The 17,238-nt window shown below is 39.5% G+C and overlaps 1 protein-coding gene across 1 annotated transcript in view; it reads right to left on the minus strand.

Annotated features, from left to right (window-relative positions):
• LOC111218635 (glypican-6-like) overlaps window positions 1-17,238 on the minus strand; it is an 83,374-nt gene that overhangs the window by 19,021 nt on the left and 47,115 nt on the right. The window contains exons 5-7 of the mRNA XM_022741028.1: window positions 10,661-10,791; window positions 9,846-9,989; window positions 8,792-8,821 (exon numbers count right to left, since the gene is read on the minus strand). Coding sequence (XP_022596749.1) covers window positions 8,792-8,821; window positions 9,846-9,989; window positions 10,661-10,791 — 305 coding nt within the window. The remainder of the gene's footprint in view (window positions 1-8,791; window positions 8,822-9,845; window positions 9,990-10,660; window positions 10,792-17,238) is intronic.

Here is a 17,238-nt window from a genome sequence, read left to right on the forward strand (position 1 = left end):
TACTAATGTTATTCCTTAAAACAGAACATACAGTACTGCCATTGCAGTGTGGGAACAAACAATGCAGATGCACATATGTGCAGTGTCTTTAGGTTTCTGTCCATTATGAAATGGATATCTACATGTATTTTCATACTTGTAAGCACACCAGAACATCATGCTTAAAATGGACCAGCTGGCCAACAGTGAACAAAGTGGTAAACTGAAAAAATGTTACATTGACATCATGTCTACTTTGGTAAGCTTTCATGTTTTGCTCTTTTGTCTTCAAAACAAATAGCAAAGACCAAAAGCAGCATGACTGGTGTTTACTGCACAGGTGGTTTGAAAAGGGAAGTGATCATGATTTTAAAATCTAAAAAGAGGTCTGTGACCTTCCATAATACCCCTCATATAATTACACCATAGATGTTTTCAATTCATGTTTGTTTCCCACATTTCTCTGGTAATAGATTAATATGGTGTTTGGGTTGCACATAAAACTAGTCAGACCAAATCTGTTTAAATCCATTAACAAGTGGTGCAGAAAGATTTAAAAAGGTATATTTGGAATTTGGCAGGCTTTAATTTTACCAGTCAAATCCGTCTCTGACCCAGGGAATTGTTAAATTTACCGTCAAACAATGCCCCGAAGTATCACGCCACATGTGCACTTCTCGACTATTTATTTTTGTGTGGTCTTAGGAAAAGTAGGAGTTATGTTAGAATCTGTGGAATCTCCATAATTGCATGCCCTGGGCCAGAGTCAGTACATATAACAACTCAGAGAATGGAGCTGTGGATAGGCCCACTTTACTTCCATTAAGCTGTATCCAAAACAAGAATGTTTTAGTGGCTTGACATGTTCATGGACTGCAGAAATATAATGCCAGGGTCAAGATTTTGGGAAAGGAGTGGTTGTGCCTTTTTCCTGACAACTGACTTCACAAACCACACACTGATGTTTCACTCAGTGTTTCCAACTGAACATGGCAAAAAATGAGAGGAAAAAAGATTGTGTGCACATACTCAGTTTTACTTAATATTATACAATTACAAGCAGGGTTTGAATTACAGCGGGGAGTGTGGGGGGTATGTTGGGGGTGGGGGGTGATGGGTGACACCCCTGGGTAAGACTTGGACTTGAAATAGTTTTCCGGGGTGGGCGTGGGTGGGGGTGGGGGTGGGGGGGTGTCTCTGGACCAGGGTCTCTGGTCTTGTGCGTTATGCAGACACAGTGGGTATGTAAGTAGCAGTAGCTAAGTATCTAGCTTGATTTATATACTTTACTTTTCACCTTCGGTGTTTCTGAATTAGCTTGTGTCAAGTATCAATGGATGAATGCTAATGTTAGCTAATTTCTAACTTTTGTCTTAAGTTACAATTTAGCTAACTAACTATGTTAGATATCTGATAACACACCCTTTCATTTCAAATTCTGGCTCAGCATTTTATTACCAACATAAAATGTCAAATATCATCTAATTTTGGCAAACACTGGTACTCTTGATATAAGCTTCTATAATAGACACCCCCCTTGTTTTCACTCAAGAATTCACAAGTTTTACCTGGTTGGGTAATTGCACTATATTAAAATCCATTCGAGCTGAAGGCTAAGTAATTGTTTTGGCAGTGGTGGAAAGTAATTGAGCACATTTACTCTAAGTGCAGTTTTGAGATACCATGTTATGCTACTTTATACTTATACTTTATACTTTTACTCCTACATTGCAGAGGGAAGTATTGTACTTTCTACTCCACTACATTCATTTGACATCTATTGTTAAACCAACAAAATACTGTGAGGACTGTAACACTTCAGTTCACTGAAGCAACCGCCTGCAATATATTGGGTTCCCTTTTGCCTCGGAGAAAAAGATTGTCATTGCATAACTTGCACTCTGATTACAAGTTGTCCAGGTACTAACTGTTTCAAAGAATAATTCAACCTGACATGGAAGTGAGAAGAGAATACAAGTGATATCACAGTTTCCTCCACACACCAAACATTCAAAAAATAGCCTGGTCACATGCTCAATCCCACGTCACAGAAAGCCATATACAGGCTAAAAACAAGGGATAACCCTTGGCAAATCTCTGGTCTGTTACAAAGCTACAAACATAGACAGCCACACCTAACAGCAGTTTATTGACCGGCATGCCTTTGTGGTAGGAAACTGGAGTACAGACAGAAAAACAAAATCACAAACATGGCGAAAACCAAGATTCGAGTGTAAAACTTTCTTGCTGCGAGGCAGCAGTTCTACACATTGATCCACCGTGCTGCCACGTTTTCTTATTGAGAGGGCAAGCCAGTGACTGCCTCTTTCTGACATGTCTTCCAGCTGCTCATGTGTAAGGTAAAGAGTGCAACAGACCTGAGGATATGACGCACCACAAATTGTTGATCTAATATGACAGTGAAAGTGATTGCTCTTGGTTATTCTCTATAAAATACACCTCAACTCAAAAAAATGTGTTATTGTTACTTCACTTGGATGTTTGACCTTCAGACCTGCAGAGTGATGTATGTGTTCACATTCATCTGCTGTTGAGGAAAGTTTCTCTGTGTTCACCTTAAAGTAAAACAAGTTGAGAAAATGCAATGACTTTTAAATCTGATGTCTGTGGCGACTTTCCTGCACTGGAGCAATTGTAGCGATTGAAATGGAGTAGGCTACAGCAACTAGAACTAGGGTGGAAAAACCTAGGAAGCATCAAACAAATTTTTCTGATTTAAAAAAAAAATAAAAAATCTTTGTTCAGAGGAAGGATTACCATCTGAAAACGAAAGTAATCGACAACAAGGACAAACACGGGTTACCACCGATGATCCTATCCTTGTTGGATAGCGTTGAAAGAAGGGAAGGGACTGGGGGTAAACATGGATGTCACATCATTGCTCGGACAGGAGTAGGATATGTAACTATTACATTTACTCAGTGTTAATTTCTCTGTAGTCATCAGTGCTTGTGTAATACTCTCAACGCCAGAGGGGGGGGGCAAAAATTCCACACTGCAGGTTTAAAGCTGAGTTTAAGACGTGCATGTACGAGCAGGATTTGGTGACGTCACAACTAGCTTGGACGCCAATCATGGTCCAATATTCAGATCAGTATAATGTAGAAAATTTAAACCACCAAGACGCATACATTGAGGCTTGTTGTTGGACTTGAAGTGGGAAACATCTTCTGTCCAGCAGAGAGAATTCATTTTCCGGTGAAAAAACCATATAAGACACAATCTATCATTCTGAGCTCAAGGAATGTCTTAAAACATTTCTCTGATTCATTTTATTTGAATAAATAAATATCAGAGGGCTGAAGAAGTAAAAAGCTTTGCAGTGTTTCACAAGAAAACAAACTGCAAAAGGTTAGACAAGGTTAGAAAAATAAACACAATTTTCTGTTTTATCTTGTTAATCCACATGCAATCCCTCATATTTATCTTGTGACCCAAGGTTAGAAACCACCGTGAGTGTTTTCAAAAAGTGTCCGGCAGTTTGCCTGATGAGCATTTTGCACAACATTTTATGAAGTGTTTTTTTTTCTGTTTCAAGCAGGAGTGGGGAATTGCTGATGCAAGTTTAGACTAACCTTGGGGTGCATGTGTAAATGCATGCTGGATAGCCACTGTTGATTGTTGACTTTGGATTTAGGAAATGTTTACTTTATCCAACAGTACAAAAAATGAGGGTGAGACAGGCAGAGAGACAGTGAGAGGGGAGAGTCAGGAGTAAATTATGTCTGCGCAGATGAAAGGGGAGCTGTAATTTGTTTACAATTATAGCTTTTCCATTTGATGTGTGTTATTCAATCTTCAATCATGTTTGTGTGCACAGAAAAACAAAAATGTCAGTGCTGATTTTGAATATTAAAAATCAGGTGAAAACCGGATTGGACAAAATGCAAACAGGGACTATTGAGCTTAATCAATAATCGAAACCTCAACTGTATTTTCTCCTTTTTTGTCTTTTCTATTGCTGGGAGCATTTTTTTTTTTTTTTTTTGGAAAGTACTTGTTGTAAGAAGACAAACTGAGTCTTCTTGTAATTTGAAAGTGATGAAATTCAGTCAAAAATCAAATTTAGATTAACTGACCTTGCTGGGATATTTTTTGTGAAGAGAGCTCTCTGAATTAATCAAGGATGTTCGAGCTGGCCAATGCTGCCTCCAGCTTCATTTATTAAAAATAATAGGAGTGTGTACATGAATAACCTTCAAGTTGCTAATGATGCCTTAATAAGTTCAATAAAAAATATCTGATACATCTGATTGAGTTTCAAGAAGTGTCCCATACTATTTACGGACACAAAGTCATGGATCAGAGGGTTAGGTTTTGACAAATATTGCTCCCTACAGGCTCTTTCTACAGTCTAGTCTTGTTTGTGTCTTGCCCTCATTGTTTATAGTGCCATACAGATAAAATATGAACCATGTATTACACAAGGGCGACAAAGAGGACCAATAAAACTCCTCTAAATTGAACTGCACAAAACTTGTTACAAATGTCAAATTAAAAGCACCACCTCTTATCTTTAATGTGCCTCTGAGCCTGACAGTCTGTTGTGCCTTTATCCCCTCTTTGGACTTTAAAATCTCCATTTCTCTCGGAGCTTTGAGGGTGTGTGCTCTGACAGAATGTCAGGCAATTAAACAGTCATGGCTCATTGAGCTGGAGGTGGGCCCGCTCCTCCAGGCTCCTCTATAGGCAACAGAAGAAATGAATGCAGGCACTCCCTGCCATCCCTTGCACATTCTTTGACTTACCAGCCCAGCGGTAAATCCAGACAAGAAGTTCTTATCAAAGGACACTTTTAACTGTTGTCAACTTTCACAAGGCTGAGCAGTGTCACTGTCACGGGTAATTATCCTGTGCCAGAATGTAAACGAGGATAGTGTGTGGGACAACAAAGATGCGCTCTCACAGGGAACCCAGTCATGTCCCTGCTGGAGGATAGACACATAAATGCTGTCACATTAATGATGGCACGAGGCAGCTGCTAGACGAGACTGCTACCTTTACAAATATTCCTAATGTACAGCACAGAGGTATGAAAAATAAATAGCAGGGACAGCTTCAGTTAAGACATGCACACTGACAGAAAGCATCAGGTAAAACCACAGGCACTGTGTTACTGTTTTTGTTTTTATTCCTCAAGCATACCTGAGAAATAAAACCACCAAAGAACCATATGAAAAGATTACTATCAACCTACTCAGGCACTGCAGCGTTGCCATATTGCAGATAGAGAATAACCAGGTTAATAACTATAGCTAATTAGTTGCTTTTCATAAAACAGGTACCACCATTGGGTTGGTTTCCTCCCACTGACCACCTGTCACATGTGATGCCTACTGCTACAACTCAACTGTTTACATGTAACAAATATTAGCAATGTATTGTAACACAACCTCAGACAAATCAAAAGAAATATAGCGTATAGTGAAGACCACAACCTGCATGCTTCATTTGGCTTAAGTGACCAAGAATTATGAGCAAACCATTTTGGCACAGTCCGACTTGTTCAAGGAGCAGCGATGATGCAGAGTGTCTACTACGCAATAAACCATAATTGATTCCATTTAGTTTGACGAACTGTACTACACCAGTAACAAATCGCAATGCTGTTTCTTCTGCATGTTTTGCATGGTGCAAATTTACTTCAATGAGATCTCATGTGATCTGACTACCTCAGCAGTCAGTAATGACACACCAATATTCAGCATAAAATTCCTATTTTCTTTTGATAGAGGCTGCGATGTCAACAGCAACACCTCAATAGAAATTCATGTAAATTTTCAAAACTTACAAATGTACAAATGTAAGGTTATGACTAGAGCACTGATGCATTTTCAGGGCAGTTTTCTGTGTGTCCTTGCCACGCCTTTGCTTGCTTGCTTCACACTGTTAGATGTTTGACAGCTGGAGGTAAGCTGCAGGACACAGCAGATGCATTAGATATCTAAAACATATGACCTCAACCAAAATAATTCAGTCTTTCCCGAGCAACTTTAGCCGTCTTACTGTGCTACTGTGGCTGTTTCATTTACTGTATAATGGAAAAGTACACAAGCACTCAGCGTATAGTCAGTTTTCATTAATGAGATTACAGTTTAATGCTGCTTTTATAGTACTGATCTAACGCACTCATCAATTTCTGAACCATTTTAATAGAAAAAGTGAACAATGCAGGATAATTGTTTGAATATACCTTTAGGGGTCTCATATTTTACACTTTTCCGCTGTTTTATTTGAAGTTTTGATATCCATATGAAGATATATTTGTGGTTTTAAGTACCAAAAACCATCTCAGTGTAATTTAACAACTCGGTGAGCCAATCAGAAGAGGGGCTCTTAGAGAGGCTCTTAGCCTTAGAAACCAAATCCTGCAAGGTTGGACGGTGGGTCCGGGTGGGTCGGACTTAGGGCACGGCTGAGGGTAGTGACAGAAGTCCTGACAGCCCGTTTTAAGGCACAGTGTCTAAATATGGACTGTGTGCCTTTCTCTGTGGACTTAGCGCTTTGATACTTTCACAGCACTTATATAGAACCTAGACCGGCTTTATAATAAAAAAACTCATGGAAATCTCGCTTTATACAATATGTGACCTTTAAATTGTATCTGGCCACAGAGGGACAAGTGTATTGTAAATCGTACCCTGTGACGTTATTAAAAGATAACATGTTTATGTCAAGCGGAAGCTGGGACTGTAAAGTCCTTCTTAGATGAAGAAAAAGCAAGAAAGCCTGTTTTCTCATGTAATCTTACAATCTTATCTTTGTAGTTTGTATGATAAACATCCCCAGGCATCATGACCTCTTAACAATGGGTATTTCTGTCTACATTGGTAGCACAACAATATAAAAGAGACAGCAGATAGAGGAAGCGGAGGTTATGAGGAGGTGAAAGTTCACAACTGGGAACACTGCAGTTGCATGGTTAACCACATAACCCCCAGGACTTTGTTATTTCATCACGTAGTAACAACTCAGTAAGGTTAATCTTCTCATGCTTACAGATGCAGAACTGCTTTAGTGTGGCAATATCTACAGTATTTAACACTCATGTTCACAGCTCATTATCAGAAACCTGATCTAATGGTGCTACAAACTTGTCACCAAGAAAAAAACATAGCTGTTGTTTGCTGTTTTTATATTTATGTCCATTAGCACGTTATTATAGCTTATATAAATAGGCAATCAAAGTGTTTTTTTTCCACAGTGGCTTGATTAAACAGATATTTCCTCCTGGAGATGGTGGAGAGCTAAAAGTTGCCTGAAATACAACTCCAAATGAATGCAAATGTTGCTCTGTTGCCACGAGATGTGTGCAAAGGCAACTGTTTGCCTCCATGTTACACTACTTACAATGCCGGTGTTGAGTTTACAGCTTTTTTTGGTTTCCTCAAGCAGCCAATAAAAACAGTTAATGCAGGTTTAATTATTTGGCTTCAGCTTGATAACATGTTGGACCTGGTTTCTCATTTAAAATATCATATTCCAAAAAGAATTCAAACACTTACTGAAATTCCTAAATCTATGGAAAGAGTTTTCAGTCTCAGGTGAAACCTGATTGCAGTTGAAGTGATGGATGTTAGCCTGACCGAGCCGAGAAACAAACCAAGCATGTTCTTTTTCTTTCTAAACACCTTTTACAATGTGTTTCAGAAATGTCACAATTTGCAGCTTCCGGTGGTCAGACCATATCAGTGTGGATTCCTCAGGCACACCTGCGCTAAACCTTGACTGCACTGCTCAGCAGCACTTTATTATGGCTACCAATCCAGTGGTTTGACACCTTTAACTAACAGATACATCTTTTTTATTTGGTTGTTTGCTATAAGTGCTGTGATTAATGTCCAGTGTCTTCTTGTATGTTGTGTGTGTGTGTGTGTGTGTGTGTGTGTGTGTGTGTGTGTGTGTGTGTGTGTGCCTGCTCGCTACTGTAAAGCAAATTTCCCCTCTAGGGACAATAAAGATCTTTGAACTCTGAACTCGGATGTTGATAATGAAATTTTCTACTCAGGTACACTGGTCTAGTTATCGTACATCGAAGGTAAGCTCCTGTCATCGAGCTCCGTTCTGTAGGAGTCTCTACGCAGGCTAATTGCCCGCTTATTCATGAGCAGTCTGGAGCCCCCACATGACTGTACCATTAGAGCAATTCCTGCTTCCAACACTCCCCCCATCAACTCTTCACAGTTCTCCCCTCTGCCGGCTCTGACGGCACCTGCTGATTGGTTGGCTTCCTCGAGGAGTTGACTCTATTAACTGTGGCATTGAGGGTCTTGGACTAGAATGTGTCTGGAATAGATATGGTAGTTGACGAAGGTTTATGTTGGATCTCCAGAGAGAAATCCTTGCTAGCTGAGGACACCATGGCATGTGTTCAACAATCCCTTTGGAGTTAGCAGCTCGACTGTAAAATACCGCGTTTAACAGATGATACTCTGATACCGTAATACACCACAGTGGCCATTATCGACCTGTGAACAGTTCCTGCATTAGAGCCCCAGATAAATTAACGGAAAAATGCTCCTGGGTGGCAAGGAGCAGATGATATGTGACACTGAATCCCTCGTGAGATGAAAATGAGACTATAGCTGACACTTGTTCATGCATACCACTGGGATTAACAGGACACAATGCTTGTTTACTGTAAGTCTCTGTAATGCTAAGAATACAGTCCTATGCTTCCCCATCCACACAATATTAATACAACATTTTCGCTTCCAGTCATAATACATTAAACAGTACCAGACAATAGTCCCCAAAAAGAAAGAAATGAGTATAAAATTTTGAACCTTACACTGTGTTGCATCGCATTCCAAACAATCCTCTGGTTTGCAGCATAAAGGCAGGGAAACAGAAAGTCTTAATTAATTCAGTGTAGGTGGAGGAAATCATTGATGGACATACAAAGCTGAAAAAAGCAACCGCTGTATATAAGGCATCAAGAAAATGTGTGGAGAACGAATTAGATTGTGCAAAAACATAATTAGGATTGAATAAAACAAATAACTAATTTATTGTTGTGGGATTCCAAGAGCCAGATGGGGGGAAAAACTGCTGCTTTTCTAATTATGTATTCATTAACTAAATAACCTATTATTAACCTGACAGAAAGCGCTAAGACATTAAGCTTGTTTTAAGCACTGTGGGAGAGAGTGCCATTCCACTAAAACTGATTGAATCACTTCAAGGGTCAACAATGAAAAAAATGTTTTAGGGCCTTCTGACATAAATAGCTCTAAATACCGTATTTTTAACATAACTGAGACACAATTTGAAAAGATTCACTTTGAAAAGGGCTAGAGGGGAGAAAGGAGGGGCAGTGTGGCTGTAGAGGTAATCCATGATGAGAACTGTCTCTCAGCTGAATTGGACTGTCAGCTCCATGTTAACCTTTACCCTGATGCAGCATTTTAGGTTTCAAGGTTGTTTGAGATGGAAATCCATGTATCAAGATCCAATCCAGCAAACATACGACTAATCTGATAGAAAATAAAGGTGTTCTTTACAGCAAACAATTGATATGGTCAGCCTTGCAAAATCTATCCATCTATCTTCTTTCATCCCCTTCTTTTCTGTTGTCCAAGCAAACAGAGATGAGAAGGGGACTGAATGCAGTGCACCGCACCTTCCACTGCCCTCTTGGGGTAACGCTGTTGATTCGTTAACAAACACAAATCAATAAGGGGGCTTGAATGGAAGACAAGTACAAAGAATTAATTTCCGGCTCCAGGGGCTTACGATGGCAAATCACCCGCTTTAATCAACAGTGTCAAGTCAGAAAGACAAATGATGTTTACACTCAAGCAGTGTCTTGCCTGAAAATAGCAGCATTGGCTCTGTCTCCTTACCAGTCTGTCTAGGCTTGTGCCAGCTGCAGTGGTAGGCCGCTCCTCTGGGCTGTATGGCCTGAAGCGGGCGTTGAACACATCCGAAACACCACGGGCAGACCTAGTCATTCCTGCGGGTTTTGGCTGGCCACAACCTTGAAAAACCTGCAATTACAAAAACATGGGCACCCAATTGTCAGGGCTTTAAATTACTTTGGATGCGGAAAATAGGGAAAACATTCTGTTTTGTTAAGGCCTTGTGAAGCATTCACCCCACATTACCGGCGTGACAGTACTCTACGTCAAGTTGAGGTAACCATGTTGATAGGTGATTCAACTAGGAGCTGTGACCAATGCTATTTAAGATGATAGAGTTAAGTTTTTACAGGCTTTTGGGAAAACACCACATATACTTAAACCATAAACAAAACTGCATCTGCTGCTTGGGAAAGCCAACAGAGCATTTAGCTTTGAATGAAAATTGGCATCCAAAACTATGTGGGCAGAAGAAAAAATCTTCACAACCACCCTACATTTTTTTCTTTCTGACTACAATTTTGTGGGCAAAGAAAAAATGCAGTAAAACACAGGAAACACATTAACTACTGTTAGTCGAACTAAGATTCTCTGACCAAACTGAAACATATAATTCAAATACAAGACCTAAACTTGGACATAATTAGAACGTGTTGTACTACACACCTTAGACACAGCCCAGGATGACTTACAGCAAACTCCCCTCTTACTGGCTATTCAATTTTTTGAGAAGTTGGACTTCAACAATCTGTGTGAGGTGTTATTTAAGTTCTCTGGGGGAATAAAGCTAATTGACATACCCTGTAGGAGACCTGGGCACTGTTATCTTGCATATTCATGATGGCCTCTGAAATCTTGACATCAATAGGCTCCATGACAGATTCAATGTTGAAAGGTCCCTCCAGCCTCTGCGCCACCAGCAGCATGGCATCTGTCATAACAGTGGATAAGAAAGTGGGGTGATGTATGGTGGAGGAGGAGGTGCAAACAGAAACACATTCAGTTGAAGAAACAGTTTTTACTGGTATCTAAATGGTCAAGCACTCACACACAGAAAACAACCTTCAACAGGGCAAAAAGTTTCTTGAGCACACCACACAGTGATTTTAATCTATTTGGAAAATGATTGGATTGGAATGTGACCGACCATCTCTATTTTCAGTCAATATTTTTAGTAAGATGTACTATGTGGTCCCCTTCAAATGCTTAGTGATGCATTCCTGTCATGTCTGATGTGGCAGGGTCCAATATTAGTAGCACTGGAGAGAACACAGTGCACTGCAACTTAAGAAAACACAAGTAAATGGAGAAACCACGTTCACTGGTTTGATTACACATTTAGACATGCATCTGCAAATGTGGGAAATACAATCAGAAAAACAAGCAAAAGGGATTCCACTCGTGTCTATTCTATTCATTCAATCATTCATTCATTCAGTTGTGTTGCATATGTTTTTTGGCTGGAACGCAACTGCAGGGCTAGGCCTATAAACGTGAATGCTGCTGACTGACTGACTGAATGATGCATTTTCACCATTGGTCAGTCAAATGCTGTGTGACTGAGTGATAAAGTTACACACTGGTTCGCAGCCTGAGTGTTTCAGGAGTTTTTCTACTAGTTGTTCGTCTTTCAAAATGACTTTCCACACCTCTTTAGTGTTTTTTTTTCATCAAATAATCACCTAGCAACAAATCTAGCGAGGCACACCTCCGTATGCTGACTGTATGGCAGCTCACGTGAATGAGCTTCTAACTAAATCACAGCACAGCCCTAGGCTTCAACTTATGTGTATGGTGATTTTGATTGTAATAAAATCATGATTTTAGCAGCGCAGAGCAGCACCTTGGAAATGGCTTAATAGGTAACGTTTCAGTCACTATTTCAAACAGAAAAACATGTAATTAAGAATTGAAAAAAATAAGCTTTATTGGGAATTTGGCTCTATTAAACTATTGTATATGTGAGCACAGAGAGTATAAGAGAGAAGCAAACAGATAAATATGAATGCTAATACGACGTGGTCCAGCCATACACTACGTTTTGACCTCGTCTTGCTTCATTTGTTACCGTTTTCCCAAGTTGCAGTGTGTCAGGATCTGTCAGCTTGCACAGAAAATAAGAAAAAAAAGAAAAAGAGAAAAAAGCAAGTTGATTGGACAAAGAAAAATGTGTTTTTCCATACTGTATTGCAGACTTCCATTTGTATGAATTTAGTCAAATGCTAAAATACTATACCTACCTAATTAGTATGATAACAATTAGTTGATCAAAAAAAGATTTACCAGCAGTTTAAGCAGCTTTTCATGCAAAAAGACCAAAAGTGGTTCTTGGTTCTGAAACGTGAGGATTTGCTGGTTTTATATTACTGTAAATTGAATATGTTTGCATATTGCCCTGTTGGTTGGATAAAACGAGGAACTGTCAATGTCACTTTGAGCTCTGAGAGGTGGTGGTGGACAATTTTCTGACATTTAAAAAAGGCAGACAGTTCATCAATTAATACAAACAATAATGACAATATTAATAATAATTTTATGTAACCTTTCACTGGAGGTCATAGCATCAAACAACAAACTATTGTGTCTCGGCTTCTGATTACTAGACAGTTTTGTCAATTACCGCCGCCTTTGCATCACAGTCCAGTAACACAAACTTATGAGGCATGAATCCTTCTTGGGGCAAATTAAATTTTTATGTAGATCAATTTAATCAAGTCAACAATTTTTTTTTATTTATTTATTTTTTTTATGTTGCACGCAACGAATAGCGCTGATGAGTCACAGATTTAATAGAACTTTTGAAAGCCAAGCACTTATTTACATCCGCTGTGGGCAATGAATACTAAAAGGTCAATGGCTCATTAATATCACCGTGTGGACACAAGCCAGAAGGCCTTGTTGAACATGAGACACTTTCCATTATCATCTCCTCAGAGTGCATTTGTTTTCCTCACTTTCAATTAACACCTCAGATTGCTTAAAAAAAAAAAAGACAAGAAAAGATTTTGCATTCAAAATACTTAATTAATTAATACTTATTTACAATTGTGATGATGCAGATTTCAGTTGGGCAAACATTTACAGGCTAAGTAAGTTAATTAGTGCCACGAAACAGTGCTAAAGTGCTCCAAACCCCACAGGGTCTATATGTATACAGTATGTCTGTATGCCAAAGGCTTTGTAATGGCAGTTCTGCATTTGAGTGGGGTGCCACAGGGAGTTGGACATCACCAAACCACTAACTCATAAGTGTTCAAGTTCCAGACCTGGAGATAGTACTTAGACAGTCTGTCAGGAGAGTTTTCTCCATCCACAGACCTCCCAGGAAAAGACCTCAGCAGCAGGCTGTCATAATGACTCTGCAATTACCTCCTTACTAAATAAGGTCATCCTGTCATTTAGAGACTACAGAAACAATGACATCTTCCATGCTTGTGCCTTAACTGTTGAACTAATCTGCACTGAAATGCAGTAAGCGGCTTGTTGCTCTTTGAAACAATATATTTCATTTGGCTTGCTGCTCCCTTGACCCCACCCATCACTAGAGAATGGTATAATTTTTGGAGACACAGATAATATTTGAGGGGGGAGACCAAAGGACAGTGACTGAAACTGTGTAAGAAACACATGAGACAAAGGAACTTTCATCAGACACATTCAAAAGAACTTAGTTGTGAAAGGTGGCAAATGATTTAAAGAGGAAATAGGAGGCAAAGACTGTATATGTAAAAAAATAAATAAATTACACTGCAGGTCTTTGATAGCAGACCTGTCCAGCTTTTCACTCTACTGGGACCTCAGATCACTGATGGCAGAGGAAAAGATAGCTCCATTTCCTTTCCAATTATGTCAAAGTCTGAGCCTTTGAAGAGCTCTTCTGTTTGTTTACACTGTGGATTGCAAATAGCCTGTGATGCTCGCTGAGATTTTAATATACAGACTACTGTACGTCAGTGCCAAATGGTTTCTCTACAGTAGCACTCCAATTGAATCCAATAAAGAATTAAGATTTGTTAACATTGATGCTGATCTGTTGTCATGTTTCTTGACACTTAACTGCAATTAAGGCTGAATATTTGCTTTTTTGTCTTGTAGTTCTTGAAAATAATTTGAATGCGGCATTGCCATACAGCTTGCTGTTTAATCTGATTACGATGTAAATTCATTCATCTGCCTCAGGTACGTCTGCTTATTTTATAACAAACACGCATAAAAAAAAAATCTAAATTCAAGCATAAGCTTAAAAACTGTCAAGTACAAATACTGAATATTTAGGTCAAGGGAGCCAAGTGGGAACAACTCATTTCATAATAAGAGAAAAGAAGAGTGCCTCCAGCATCAGAGGCGATGGCAATCTTTCCCAACAATGGTGACTTATCTGCAACTTATCAGATGGGCTCGACAAACAGAGGGAGCCGGGAACTTTGTCTTCGTACCTAACTGAGGGAGAGCAGACAGAGACAAAAGAGGAGACAGGGAGAGAAAGACGAGAGCAGGAGAATGAGAAGTGGTGATGATTGGGTCGAGTCAGGCCAGGGTATGGCTTTTTTCCCAGAGGAAGAGGGGCTGCTGTGCCGCATGTGAAAAATTCTACCTACATGGAGAATTAATGACTCTCATTTATGAAGAGTGCATGAAGTCCAGTCCACAGTGGCCTAGCTGCCACTCTGAGCCAAATTTTCCCTGCATCACTTTTGCAGCACTGAGATAGGCCACTGGCCAGCCCGAGGAGATCTTGTTATCATCACGACACAGCCATGCAAATAGACGCATCTTGTCCTATTCTTAGCTGAGGTTTCTAAAAACAACTGAGATTGTGCCTTACTGGATACAGACATGTAAAACTAAAAGACACACATGCTGCACAATGATCCAAATATTTTGTTTCACATCGGAGGTTAACATTTCAGTTTGTGGTGTGAAACATGCTTATTTGTGCTGTCTTGCTAAACGGCTAAAAAAAAATAAAAAATCTGAGGAGGTAATATTACTCTGGGCTCTGCCTCTTTATCGAGATTGATGTCCACTTAAATTCAGGCTATGTCAGCCAGCGGCAAGCCTCCAGCAGACAAGGACAAATAAGGAAAGTGAACAAGCCCATCTATGGCTCTTTGCCTGTGAAGAGCTCCACAGGATGAAAAATGGCTCTAGTGTAATTTGGATTCTGTAAAGCATAGCTCATCTGTGGGTCAGTCAACCAACTAATGGTGCTATATGAAATGGTGCGAAAATGGAAAGGAAAAAAATGCATGTTGTCATTTGGTCACACCGTAGCGGTCAAAAAAAAAAAAAAAAAAAGTCCTTAAACGTACATGTATGTGCACGGACACACACAAAGACACATTTGAACACACGCACACAGACAAATCTCTGCATAATGTTAAAAGAAGCATGACCTTTTAAAGCATTCATAGCAAAAGAACCGAGGCAAACTTTAAAAGTGTCTTCAAAAATGATATAATGTTTATTGTCTTCGTCGACCCTCAGTGACTTTAAAGGACAGTCGTAGAAAAGGAGAATACTGTATATGAAAACTATCTTTTGCTAATACAAGGATTACAAAGGGCATGTCGTGACTATATAACAGCACACACAACAAGACTTCTTCACGAAGATGTAGCTCGCTGTTGTAACAACCTGCATTCAGGAGGATTGTAGCCACACTTGCAGCGTGGATCTTTGGACCACTTTGGTCCAAACTGAAATATCTAAAAATCTATTGGATGTATTGTTGTTAAATTTTCTACAAACATTCATTGTCCCCGGAAGACGAATCCATATCACTTTTGATATACATTGACTTTTACTCTGGCTCCACTATGAGTTTGTCATTTTTGGTTCAGATGAAATTAAATATTCATATCAGACATTCATATCCAATATTCAAGATTCTCAGAGGATGAATTCTAATGACCTTTCCTCTAGTAACACCATGAAGTAATTTTTTTACTTATTCTTTTTTTTATTAAGCATTACTTTAACTGGAAAGTTTCTATTGATATTTTATGTTTAAATATCTCTACATCTACTATGGATTGGGCCAAAACATGGCTGTAGATTTCTGTTCTTATTCAAAAACAAAACATGACAGATTCATCATCCTTCCTTTTCTATTATTCTTGTACAAAGTTGTAATGGAGGGAAAACAGCACACTAAACAGTAAGCATAATGCAGAAGCCAAACTGGAGCATCACTGATACTGCACTGCACTGCTAATGAAACTAAGCAGCATAATCCAATAATGAGCCATTCATGAGCAGATCGTGTTACTAATGGAGTTGGGGATGTCATGGAATTTAAAGAAACAAACCCCCACCCACCCTTTACCCCCCCACACCGCCCCCCCACCCCACCCCAGTCGGCGTCCTTGTTTGCACTTTGTAAAAGCCAAGTTACAAAGCTCAGATGCGATGTGAACAGGCTCAACAGCCGAGCAGCTCCGAGCAAAGACAATGAAAGGTCTTGCTGCTCATGAACACACCAGAGAGAATAATTTCTCTCTCTCTTCACAAAAGTGTTCTCTCTTTCTGCAGATTCGTAATTGCACAGGTGGGAAGTGAATCTGTAATTAGATCCGCTCAAGCACATCTTCATGTAACTGTGAGTGATTAGGCAAGCAAAGAACTATAAAACAAAATGGAAATTAATGTTGTCACTACAGATGCTCTCGCACATTAAACAGAGTGAGGGCACAATGTTCACCCGGTGATGCCCTGTCAAGGAGCACAGTATGTTCTACAATATTTGTTTGACTTCTTTAGACAGATGATGTAACTGGGTGATACAGGCTGGGTGTATAATGTGGCAGTAATAACTCCAGTTTGAAGGCATATAATGTAATTTCCTCAGCCCTCAGTTTACTAGTTAATAGTTTTCTCACACATGGGAGAATTAATGACTTAGGGCTCTATTTTAACAGTCCAAAGAGCACAGTCTAAAGCCATGGTGCAATTGCTTTTAGGGCGTGTACATATCCACTTTTGCTTTTTTTTTTTTTTTAACGGCGTAAAAAAAACAGTTGCATGGTTCAAAAGGGTTGTTCTTAAGGCTCTAAATTAATCATAGGAGCGTTTTGGGGCGCAACATGCAATAAACCAATCAGAGTACCGTCTCCCGTTCCCTTTAAAAGCCAGGTGCGTGCACCTTAGCAGATTGCTATTATAATGGCAAAGGAAGGATTGAGTGAATCAATGCCCCGCCCACAGCTCTATGAAGAAGCAACGGCACGGATCACAACGTTACATACATACAGTACTGTTCATTATGAAATTTGAAAAATTTAGTCTTGGTGATGACTGGGAAACACTGTGGCGGATTTTCCAGGTCATAAGAAAGAGCCTATGTTGGCGCATATTACTGTCTTGATAATGAGGCCCT

Source organism: Seriola dumerili, unplaced genomic scaffold (assembly GCF_002260705.1).
Source record: "Seriola dumerili isolate Sdu_G_001 unplaced genomic scaffold, Sdu_1.0 BDQW01000052.1, whole genome shotgun sequence".
NCBI classification, from domain to species: Eukaryota; Metazoa; Chordata; class Actinopteri; order Carangiformes; family Carangidae; genus Seriola; species Seriola dumerili.